This window comes from Pongo pygmaeus, chromosome 1 (genome assembly GCF_028885625.2).
Source record: "Pongo pygmaeus isolate AG05252 chromosome 1, NHGRI_mPonPyg2-v2.0_pri, whole genome shotgun sequence".
Classification (NCBI taxonomy): domain Eukaryota; kingdom Metazoa; phylum Chordata; class Mammalia; order Primates; family Hominidae; genus Pongo; species Pongo pygmaeus.
Window position 1 is genome coordinate 224794799 of NC_072373.2, and position 11774 is coordinate 224806572.

The following is an 11774-nucleotide window of genomic DNA, read 5'->3' on the forward strand; positions in this document are numbered from 1 at the left end:
CTCCCAGACGGGGCAGCCGGGCATAGGTGCTCCTCACTTCCTCCCAGACGGGGTGGCAGCCGGGCAGAGGCACTCCTCACCTCCCAGACGGGGCGGCTGGGCAGAGGCGCTCCTCACTTCCCATATGGGGTGGCGGCCGGGCAGAGGCGCTCCTCACTTCCTCCCAGACGGGGTGGCGGCCAGACAGAGGCGCTCCTCACTTCCCAGACGGGGTGGCCGGGCAGAGGCGCTCCTCACTTCCCAGACGGGGTGGCCAGGCAGAGGCACTCCTCACCTCCCAGACGGGGCAGCCGGGCAGAGGCGCTCCTCACTTCCCAGATGGGGCAGCCGGGCAGAGGAGCTCCTCACTTCCTCCCAGACGGGGCGGCGGCCAGGCAGAGGCGCTCCTCACTTCCCAGATGGGGCAGCCGGGCAGAGGCGCTCCTCACTTCCTCCCAGACGGGGTGGCGGCCAGGCAGAGGCGCTCCTCACCTCCCAGACGGGGCGGCAGGGCAGAGGCCCTCCTCCCTTCCCAGAGGAGTGGCCAGGCAGAGGCACTCCTCACCTCCCAGAGTGGGCGGCCGGGCAGAGGTGCTCCTCACTTCCCAGAGTGGGCGGCCGGGCAGAGGTGCTCCTCACTTCCCATAGGGGGTGGCAGCCGGGCAGAGGCGCTCCTCACTTCCCAGATGGGGCAGCTGGGCAGAGGTGCTCCTCACTTCCTCCCAGACGGGGTGGCGGCCAGGCAGAGGCGCTCCTCACCTCCCAGACGGGGCGGCAGGGCAGAGGCCCTCCTCCCTTCCCAGAGGAGTGGCCAGGCAGAGGCACTCCTCACCTCCCAGAGTGGGCGGCCGGGCGGAGGCGCTCCTCACTTCCCAGAGTGGGCGGCCGGGCAGAGGCGCTCCTCACTTCCCAGAGTGGGCGGCCGGGCAGAGGCGCTCCTCACTTCCCATAGCGGGTGGCAGCCGGGCAGAGGCGCTCCTCACTTCCCAGATGGGGCAGCTGGGCAGAGGCGCTCCTCACTTCCTCCCAGACGGGGTGGCGGCCAGGCAGAGGCGCTCCTCACCTCCCAGACGGGGCGACCGGGCAGAGGCACTCCTCACCTCCCAGATGGGGCGGCTGGGCAGAGGCGCTCCTCACTTCCCATATGGGGTGGCAGCCAGGCAGAGGCGCTCCTCACTTCCCAGACGGGGTGGCGGCCAGGCAGAGGCCCTCCTCACCTCCCAGACGGGGCGGCCGGGCAGAGGTGCTCCTCATCTCCCAGACGGGGCAGCCGGGCAGAGGCGCTCCTCACTTCCTCCCAGACGGGGTGGCAGCCGGGCAGAGGCGCTCCTCACATCCCAGACGATGGGCGGCCGGGCAGAGGCGCTCCTCACATCCCAGACGATGGGCGGCCGGGCAGAGGCGCTCCTCACTTCCCAGATAGGGCGGCCGGGCAGAGGGGCTCCTCATATCCCAGACGATGGGCGGCCAGGCAGAGATGCTCCTCACTTCCTAGACGGGGTGGCGGCGGGGCAGAGGCTGTAATCTTAGCACTTTAAGAGGCCAAGGCAGGAGGCTGGTAGGTGGAGGTTGCAGCGAGCCGAGATCACACCACTGCACTCCAGCCTGAGCACCATTGAGCATTGAGTTAGCGAGACTCCGTCTGCAATCCCAGCACCTCGGGAGGCCGAGGCAAGCAGATCACTCGAGGCCAGGAGCTGGAGACCAGCGCAGTCAACACGGTGAAACCCCGTCTCCACCAAAAATACAAAAACCATTCAGGCGTGGAGGCGCGCGGCTGCAATCCCAGGCACTCGGCAGGCCGAGGCAGGAGAGTCACAGGAGCCCAAGGCAGGGAGGTTGCAGCGAGCCGAGATCTTGGCAGTACAGTCCAGCTTCGATAACAGCGGGAGACCGAAAAAAGAAGGAGAGGGAGACCGAAGAAAGGGAGAGGGAGAGGGAGAGGGAGAGGGAGAGGGAGAGGGAGAGGGAGAGGGAGAGGGAGAGGGAGAGGGAGAGGGAGAGGGAGAGGGAGAGGGAGAGGGAGAGGGAGAGGGAGAGGGAGAGGGAGAGGGAGAGGGAGAGGGAGAGGGAGAGGGAGAGGGAGAGGGAGAGGGAGAGGGAGAGGGAGAGGGAGAGGGAGAGGGAGAGGGAGAGGGAGAGGGAGAGGGAGAGGGAGAGGGAGAGGGAGAGGGAGAGGGAGAGCTGTTTTGTTTTTTAAAGCATTTTGCCTGAGATGACACAGATGGGAAGTGGCAAAGCTCTCACTCCCTGGCTGAGCCTGCTGGGCTCTTCTTTCCTCTCCACCCAAGTTTCCTTCTGCCCACAGCACCCCCAGAGTCTCCCACCCTCCAGCTATCAGCTTAGGGATTCTCTCCCCAGGAGGCCTTCTCTCACCCCTCTGCTGGGCTCACCCCAGCCCACCCCAGGTTTCTTCTCAACCCAAGGGCCAGGGCACTTCCCAAGAGTAGAGACCAGGGGTGGAGTGTATCCTTACTGTATCCTAGGTGGCCCCAGCTCCCCTAAAACCTGCACCCGACACTTGCCCACCTAGCTGTCTTTAACGTTCCTCTGATTCCAGACCACTCCTTCCAAGTAACCAGCAAAACCTGAAAATCCTTGAGTTGAAGAGAACTGTGGGTTACTTGGTTAAAGTCCTTTACCCAGTGGGAGAGTGGAGGAAGAAATATTTTTAACTGGGGGTAACTGGCAATGGAAATGGTGTTTGCTCCCCTGCCATTCAGTCTTCAAATGGTGATCCGCAAGCCTGGAGGGGGATGTTCTAAGGGGAGCCTCCTCCTTCAGCCTTTTTCTCCCAGGAGCTAGGATCAGTCCCTCCCCAAGATGCAGATGCTGCAGGCGGACTTGTGGGTGCAGAACTGAGTCAGCCAAGCTAAGTGGCTTGGCCTGGGGATGAGAGGGAAAAGATCCACAGAGTTTTTTGAGCTCTTAAAGAACAACTAATTGTCTTAGGGGAGGCCTATGGAGGCAAACTGGCCTCAACCACGGAGAACAAGGTCTCAGGTTCCTCCAAGCCCTGCTGGGCCAAACCTGTTGAATGATTTATTCTCACTTGTTAGGTCTTTTATGAGGGTTAATGCAGGCGCGAGCCTTAAAGCGTTAAGCCCTGAGCTTGGCACACAGTAAGCGTCCATGAACGGTGGCCTACATTCCTTCCCACGCCACAGATAGGTATGGGTGGCCTGGGCTCCCCTTGCCCAGGCTTCTCCGGGCCCCTTAGTGTGTTCGCTGGCCTTCTTCCACCCTGCGGGGAGAACCCTGAAGGAGGGAGACGTGGGGCTAGCGGCAGGGGTGGAGCTCGGAAGTGGGGTTCGGGGGACAGGGGGTTCATCCAGCACCCTGGACAGAGCCCTCCTTGGCCCCGCCCCATGGGGGCCTCCTCCTGGCTGGCTCTGTGGATCCCTCCAGTCATCTCTCTGCCCGGCATTTCGCAGTGTGGTTCGCGGGCGTGGCCGTTGCCCCGCCAGCCGGTCGGGGGAAGGGAGCCTGGAGCAGATGGGCGGGGGACGCCAGCCAGTTTGCCGCAGCAACGGCCACGCGGCGTGAAGGCGGTCCTGGGCGGGCCACTGGGGCCCAGGCGGGCAGCCTGGGGCCCGCACCCAAGACTGTCCCGCCCGCGCGTCACGTGAGCCCTGACTGTCTTGCGGGCAACAACCCGGACCCCTAGCCGGTGGGAATGAAAACGAGTTCCGAGGGCTCCAGGGCTGCCTCTGCTTCTCTAGGATTCCGTTTCCCCACCCAAAGCCTGGAGTGGGGTAACCAAAAGACGCTTCACTAGGCAAGCCGCCGAAGGGTTCTACGGGCTCCTTAGAGCCGGGCGTCCAGCGACTGGGGCCCTTGTCCAGGCTCAGCCTGTTCCCAGCGTCGAGGGCTGGAGCAAGTCACGACCTCTCTCCGGAACTCGGATTTCCCGTCCAGCTCAGCCCTTCACCCGATAAAGCAGCTGGGGGTGCGAGTCCCTCCCGCTGCTGTCCCTCGTGGGAGCTCCCTTAACCGCTGGGTCCCCTGCTCCGGCCCAGGGCGGGGCTCAGAGGAGACGCTGAACCCGAGCCTGGGGAATGAATGAAGGGCAGCACTGGAGAGGAGGGACCGTAGCTCGAGTCAGGCAAGGCCTGGCCCCACCTGGCCCTCCTGCCCGCGGGGTCACGCAGCGAAGGCCCCCGATGGCGCCCTCACCACTCTCCCGCAGGTGCTCGGAGACAACTGGGGGCCGCCACCCCGCGGTAGATAGGACGCGAAGGCGAGGAGCGGGATCCCCGGGGGCGTCGCGGTCTCCCCTCCCGGCTCCACCCTGCGCAGGAACAAAGGCAGGAGGTGGGACCAGCGGGCGGCCGGACTCCGCGGGGCGGGGCGGGGCGGGCGAGCCGCTCCCTTAAAGCTCGGCCGCGGGCGCGGCGCGCACTCGTCTGGCACCAGCCCGGGCCGCGCCTGGGACCTCTTTCTGGACCTCGGTTTACCTTTGCGTGGGGCTCGCAGCTGCCACCGCTTTCCCGCGGAGCATGGGGCTGCCTCGCCGGGCAGGGGACGCGGCGGAGCTGCGCAAGGTGGGAACCGGGGACTGGGGGCGGGGCGGGGGACTCCGGGGACCCGTCTAACCACCGCGCCGCCGGTCCGCAGAGCTTGAAGCCGCTGCTGGAGAAGCGCCGGCGCGCGCGCATCAACCAGAGCCTGAGCCAGCTTAAGGGGCTCATCCTACCGCTGCTGGGCCGGGAGGTGAGCGCGCCCGGGCGGAGGGCAGAGGGTCCTGGGGCGCGGAGCGGGGGCAGGGGGACGGGGTGATCCTGCGGGAGGAAGCCACCAGGGGGTTCCGCGCGGCGCCCGAGGCGGAGGGCGGAGGGTCCTGGGGCGCGGAGCGGGGGCAGGGGGACGGGGTGCTCCTGCGGAAGGAACCCGCCAGGGGGTTCCGCGCAGCGCCCGAGGCGGAGCCTGGGTGGGGTGGGCGCGTCGGAGAGGACCCGTAGCAGGCCACGGCGCGCCCCACACCCAGCTCCCGACTAGATAGCGGGTGCGCACGGTAGCCGGCCAAAGTTCTGTCTTGGTGGTTCTCTGTCGCTCTTCCTCGTGGCCGGGCGCAGAACTCCAACTGCTCGAAGCTAGAGAAGGCAGACGTCCTGGAAATGACCGTGCGCTTCCTGCAGGAGCTGCCTGCGTCCTCATGGCCCACGGCAGCGCCCCGTGAGTGAGCCCTCCCTGCCCTGCCGCGCGCTCTGCACCCCGCACCCCGCACCCTACCCCGCGCCTCACGCGGCTCTCCGCCCGCAGTGCCTTGCGACAGCTACCGCGAGGGCTACAGCGCCTGTGTGGCGCGCCTGGCCCGCGTGCTGCCCGCCTGCCGAGTCCTGGAGCCCGCCGTGAGCGCGCGCCTGCTGGAGCACCTGTGGCGGAGAGCGGCCAGCGCCACCCTCGACGGCGGGCGCCCTGGAGATTCCAGTGGCCCGTCTGCCCCCGCCCCAGCGCTCGCGTCTGCCCCAGAGCCCGCATCCGCGCCCGTGCCCTCGCCGCCCTCGCCTCCCTGCGGCCCTGGCCTCTGGCGGCCGTGGTAGCCCCTCGGCCGGTCCACAGACCCTGCCGACTTCTTGGGACCTTGGGGCACTGGACAGGTTGAAGCTCTTGGTGGCGGCTGCTGTTCCCATCATTAGGGGCCAGCCCAGTACCCACACCCAGGCCGGAAGCCGGATGTTTGTGACTGGCGTGGCAGACTGAAAGCCCTGGGGCTGGGGATCGGCTCAGGGAATAAAAAGAGCGTCAGTGCTTCAGCCCCCAACTTGGCCAGAGAAGAAAGCACAAGAGGCAGCAGGGTGAAGAAGAAGCCCCCCATCCCAGCTGGTGGAGATAGTTCTGGAACTGGACCCCGCAGCTGCATGGGCAGCCGGCACACCCACCCCAGCACTGGCACCAGACCAGAGCCAGGACCTGGGCAAAGTGCAGCTGTGCACCCTGCCTGGTCTCTGCTCTCCCAGCCCTGCCTGGGCCTACCTCCTGCCCAGCTCTGCTTGGGACCCTCTGGGCATGCAGCAGCAGTGGCCTAAGGGCTCTGGTCACTTCCAGGGCTCTACAGGGCAGCAGAGCAGAGCAAAAGGGTGCATAGGCTGGGAGCCGTCACCTCCACTCCTCGGCTTTTCTGCCCAGAGCCCCCAGTTACAGGGGCAGTATACATCCAGGGGTCTGTGCGGTGGGGCTGGGGGATTCCTTAAGTGACTTTGGGAATGATTTGTTTTCCCAAGCATCAATTTCATACCTGGGCATTGCACCCCAGGCTGTGCAGTCTTTCAGTGTGAGGAAGGGGCAGAACAAGAATGAGGCTGCCCTGTGGCCTCAAGGAAGCTTGTGGCTTTGGAGGGTCTGACTCCAGCACAGAGTCTGTGCCAATGTGGGGTGAGCAGGGCCCCTGCCATGGAGCAGCAGGAATTTGAGGGATGGAGCAGGTTAAAGAATGGGAAACATCTTCACTTGTTTTTTTTTCTTGCAAACTACTCCCTGCTACTCATTGAGACTGGTTGCTGGAAGCAACTTGTTAAGATTTTTTTTTCTGGGTGGCTGCGGTGGCTCACGCCTGTAATCCCAACACTTTGGGAGGCCAAGGCGGGTGGATCACCTGAGGTCAGGAGTTCGAGACCAGCTTGGCCAATATGGTGAAACCCTGTCTCTACTAAAAATACAAAAATTAGCCGGGTGTGGTGTCGTGTGCCAGCTATTCGGGAGGCTGAGGCAAGAGAATCGCTTGAACCTGGGAGGCTGAGGTTGCAGTGAGCCAAGATTGAGCCATTGCTCTCCAGCCTGGGTGACACAGCAAGACTCCGTCTCAAAAAAAATTTTTTTTTTCTTTCTTTTCCGTGGAGGCCTAGAGTCTCTGTGAAGGCTAGGAAGGGGCTGCCGATCCCAGGAGTGCCCACGAGGAGTGGGGGCACTGGTGGCCCATAATCAGGCAAACACCCATCATTTCGTGGGGGATTCATGAAAGCATAGTCAGGCAAACACCCGTCATTTCGTGGCTGAGCATTTGCAGAAGGTGGAGGATTCTCCCCCAGGTCCCCAAATCAGCAGCCTGTGCTCGGGACCAGAGCACCGGGGGCAAGAAGACAGAACCAATGCGGGAGTGGGGATGATCACTAAATCTGACTGTGCCACACAAGCCCATGATGACTTTGGCACTGGTTTGGGTGGCAGGATATGAAGGAAGCTGTAGGCATTATTGAAAAAATCATTGTGAAGCCAACAGGGTGAGGTTCCCAGCAAGGCCGTGCCGTCTTCCCACCTCCCTGGGCCCAGAGGGTTAGACTGTAAGCTCCCGGAGGGCAAGGCTGGGGCTGAGCGCGCCTCCATGTCCCCAAGGCACAGGGTGCACAGTGGGTGCTCACTGAACATAGTGGACTAGTGAGCAGAGGATGAGAGGACGACCCTATAATGAGCCTTGGACAGTCTGGCATTTGCCTTAACTCCCACTCCCACGCCCTGGGATCACTGTTGGATATTTACTCCATGAGGACAAATACTGGGGAGGTGTGGAGAGGAGGGAGGGCAGGTTCCTCTTACTTTCACCCATTGCTGAGAATGAGCGCCTGTTGGCACTGCCTTTGTGAGCCTCCGGGAGCACGTAACCTGCGGCCCAAGCCCACCTAGGACTCCACATCAGGCAGGCACAGGACTGGCCCCTTGTCCCCATAAAAACTCTCAGTACAGCTTAAACTCTGTAAGAACTAACCAGCCAGGAGGACCCTCGCTTCCTCTCAGCCATGCTTGCCACCTCTTGCTTCTGAGAGTCCATCTCAGTTTGCAGTTCTGTGACTTGCATTGACCTGGCTCCAATCAAGCTACAACTCAAGCAGTCGGGGAGGAGGGTTGTAGATGGGCTAGTGACTCACAGGGTCAGGCGCTCGGGGGAGCCTGAGTCAGGAGGCCAGTGGGCCCTGGAAGGGACGGGGTAAGCCTGGGTGGGTAAGGTTCTGGGCCCCAGGCAAGAAGGCAGAGTTTCTCCGCAGGGGTGTGTGCAAGAGCTAGCTGCCCAGAAGGTCTTTGCTGGCTCTCCAAGCCGGGCTTGTGAAATAGGAATGCCAACATCCTCCTCCACAGGCAGTGCCAGTGAGGTCCTCCTCAGGTGCCCCCCAAGCCCTATCTGATGGGCAAAGGTGAGCGCAGGGCGGTGGGCTTTTCCTGTGCAGAGGGAGACTGATTCAAAGGGTCATTTATGACCCTTCACAAATCCCACATCCTGCCCAATGGCCAGGTCTTGGGATGCCTGTTCCAAGATGGTTCTGTGACTCCGTGTGACTGTCTAATGATTGCCCCAGCTGGGGAAAAGGCTCCCATGTCTCTTTCTCATAAAACCAGTGGGCAAGGCCGGGCGCGGTGGCTCACGCCTGTAATGCCAGCACTTTGGGAGACCAAGGTGGGCGGATCACCTGAGGTCAGGAGTTCAAGACCAGCCTGGCCAACATGGTGAAACCCTGTCTCTACAAAAATACAAAAATTAGCTGGGCATGACGGTGTGTGCCTGTAACCCCAGCTACTTGGGAGGCTGAGGCGGGAGAATCAGTTGAACCCAGGAAGTGGAGGTTGCAGTGAGTCGAGATCGCGCCACTGTACTCCCGCCTGGGCGACGGAGCAAGACTCCATCTCAAAAACAAACAAACAAAAAACTAGCAGGTGAAATGATTCAGTGACCTAAGGACAGCCAGAGCACTAAGCTGCTGGGAACCCATCTGTGCTGAAATGTAGATTTCCCAGGAAGCTCAGGCTTGGGACAGGCTCCTACCTGCTCCTCGGGCACCAGGTGATTAGGTGAGGTCGAATCTCATTTCCACGAGAGTGAGGATAAAGAGTGGGCTGCCAAGGAGGACTCCTCTCATAAACGTTGACAAATTGCTCTGCCCCGCCTGTGATCCCAGACTCCTCCGGCAGTCTGGGATCCTGAGTGTCCTTCGGGTTCATCTCGGATGGGCGCTGCATAAACAACCTGCAGGGAACGTCTGGGAGAACCAGCTTCACAACAGATATAATAAGGAAGAAGTTTGGAATATTGCAAGGATTGGGAAAGTGTGACACACAGATACAAAGTGGGCACGTGCTCGTGGGAAAATGGTGCCAACAGACTTGCTTGACTCTGGAGTTATCCCAAACCTTCAATTTGTTTAAAAAAAAAAAAGGCAATATCTGTGAAGTGCAATAAAGTGAACTGCAATAAAATGGGGTGTGCCTGTACTTGTTTTGAGACAGGGTCTTGTTCTGTCTGGAGTGTAGTGGTGCAATAATGGCTCGCTACAGCCTTGAGTTCCTGGGCTCAAGCCGTCCTCCGACCTCAGCCTCCTGACTAGCTGGGGCTACAGGCGCACGCTGCCACGCCCGGCAAATTTTTTGATTTTTTGTAGAGATGAGGTCTTGCTACATTGCCCATGCTGGTCTTGAACTCCTGGGCTCAAGCGATCCTCCCCCACTTCAGCCTCCTAAAATGCTGGAATTACAGGTATGAGCCACCTCGCCCAGCCTGCCTGTACTTTAAAAAAAATTCCAGGTTTCTAAAGCCATTGTAGAGAGGAGCTAACCCAGCCGATGATGTTGTTTGTGCTAGCTTTACTTCTTGTCTGATCCTCCTTCGAGTGTGGATGGATCTCTGGGGGCTGAGTGTGAGTGCTTGCGTGTGTGTAGGTGTGCATGTGCGTGTGTGTGTCCCTGTGTAACCGTGTGGCTGTGGCTGCCCTTCAGAGAGCTGCCCGGGCATGCAGTGTCAGGGAGAAGGCAGCCACCCACTTAGGCTTCCCAGTGAGTAACTAGTTTCACTTGGGGTTTTCAAAGGCTCTGATGAAGCCCCGGGCGCTTAAAGCAGCTGTAAGGCTCAATAATGGTTTCAGGAGCGTGAGAACGGGTCTAGAGAACACGCCCCACACACGTGGTGTCTTGTTACCCGAGGTCCATTGGGGGGCAGCAGGGAGCAGGGGCCAGGCAGCTGGTCCAGGACCAGGCGCAGGAATGAGGGGTTCCCTGGCCTGGGGGTGAGGCCTGAAGGAAGAAGATTCCAGGCTGAATACATGTCCACCGCTGGTTCTGTCGTGGAGGGGGAACCAGAGAGCCTCACATCTTGGTGTTCGTTATGTTAGGATTTTTCACGAACCTCAGGCAGCACAGGACAATCTTAAAGAAGAATGAACCAGGCTGGGCGTGGCAGCTCACGCCTGTAATCCCAGCACTTTGGGAGACTGAGGTGGGTGGATCACGAGGTCAGGAGTTTGAGCCCAGCCTGGCCAATACGGCGAAACCCCATCTCTACTAAAAATACAAAAATTAGCTGGGCGTGGTGGTGCACGCCTATAGTCTCAGCTGCTCAGGCGGCTGAGACAGGAGAATCCCTTGAACCCAGGAGGTGGAGGTTGCAGTGAGCTGAGATTATGCCACTGCACTCCAGCCTGGGCGACAGAGCAAGACTCCGTCTCAAAAAAAACAAAAACAAAAACAAAAACAAAACCCCGAACCTTTGTAGACCTCAAAAATCAGAGGCAGTCTGGGGCAGTGGCTCATGCCTGTAATCCCAGAACTTTGGGAGGCCGAGAGAGGTGGATCACTTGAGGTCAGGAATTTGAGACCAGCCTGGTCAACATGGTGAAATCCCATCTCTACTAAAAATACAAAAATTAGCTGGGCAATGTGGGCGGGGGGGTAGTGGCGCATGGTGGCTCACACCTGTAATCCCAGCACTTTGGGAGGCCGAGACAGCCAGATCACTTGAGGCCAGGAGTTTGAGGCCAGCCTGGTCAACGTGGCAAAATCCCAGCTGTACCAAAAATACAAAAATTAGCTGGACGTGGTGGTGGGTGTCTGTAGTCCCAGCTATTTGGGAGGCTGAGGCAGGAGAATCGCTTGAACCCAGAAGTAGAGGTTACAGTGAGCCAAGATCACGCCACTACACTCCCACCTGGGCAACAGAGTGAGACTCTGTCTCACACACACAAAAAATCAGAGGCAGATCTAGGTTTTGTAGGAACTAAACTTTGAGGCCCTTTGTAGGAGAACTAATCTAAAATTACGAATATAGACTTTTAAGTATGAAAATGAATATTTATTCAGAATGAAAATAAGTCATATTAACTAGTGGTGCTTGGAGATTCACATCTCATCCTTTTGGCTTCTCTTTTCATAGGATGCTTCTGGCTGGCACACCTGGCCTCCCCTCCATGCTCAGAACTGCCTTCTATTCTACATCCAAGCTCCTGAGCAGCCCCCAGCTTAAGCTTCAGCAGCTGCAGGGTAAATCCATCTCTGCCCAGAGCTGACTCCGGATCTGCCCCAGTGACAATAACAAGATAAATGCCTTCCATTCTCTTCATACTTACAGGATGTAACCCACATATTTACACAGTGTTTCATTTGCGGTAATGTTTGTTTTGTTTCTTGTTCCTTCGTACCTATCTGGGAAGCCTGTGCAATTCAGATGTCCAGGCCCACTTCAGAAGTTCTCATTCCCTGTGCTTGAGTCAATGGCCGCAGACCATACACCTGAGAGCAAGTTAATCTGCTCTAACAAAGATACCACATCTGAGAATGGTGGTTGGCAGGGGCTGGGGGGGTGGGAAGAATGGGGAATTGGTGCTTAATGGGTACAGAGATTCAGTTTTGCAAGAGGAAAAGAGCTCTGGAGATGGATGGTGCTGATGGCTACACAACAATGTGAATGTGCATGATGCTTAAATGTGCTTAAGATGGGCCAGGCACGGTGGCTCACGCCTGTAATCCTAGCACTTTGGGAGGCCGAGGCGGGCGGATCACGAGGTCAGGAGATCAAGACCATCTTGGCTAACAGGGTGAAA

General features: G+C 59.7%; 1 protein-coding gene across 2 annotated transcripts; it reads left to right on the forward strand.

Annotated features, from left to right (window-relative positions):
- Positions 1–4379: 4379 nt before the first annotated feature.
- HES2 (hes family bHLH transcription factor 2) lies at positions 4380–11138 on the forward strand. Of its 2 annotated transcripts, XR_008494941.2 has the most exons (5): positions 4396–4523; positions 4597–4692; positions 5055–5154; positions 5242–6354; positions 11108–11138. XR_008494941.2 is itself a non-coding variant. In XM_054456346.1 (4 exons), the coding sequence occupies exons 1-4, from the start codon at positions 4479–4481 to the stop codon at positions 5520–5522; spliced, it is 522 nt and encodes a 173-aa protein (XP_054312321.1). In that variant the 5' UTR covers positions 4380–4478; the 3' UTR covers positions 5523–9162. The 2 variants fall into 2 exon arrangements, 1 of the variants encoding a protein (XP_054312321.1); XM_054456346.1 differs by lacking the exon at positions 11108–11138 and having other exon boundaries at positions 4380–4523; positions 5242–9162.
- Positions 11139–11774: the final 636 nt, after the last annotated feature.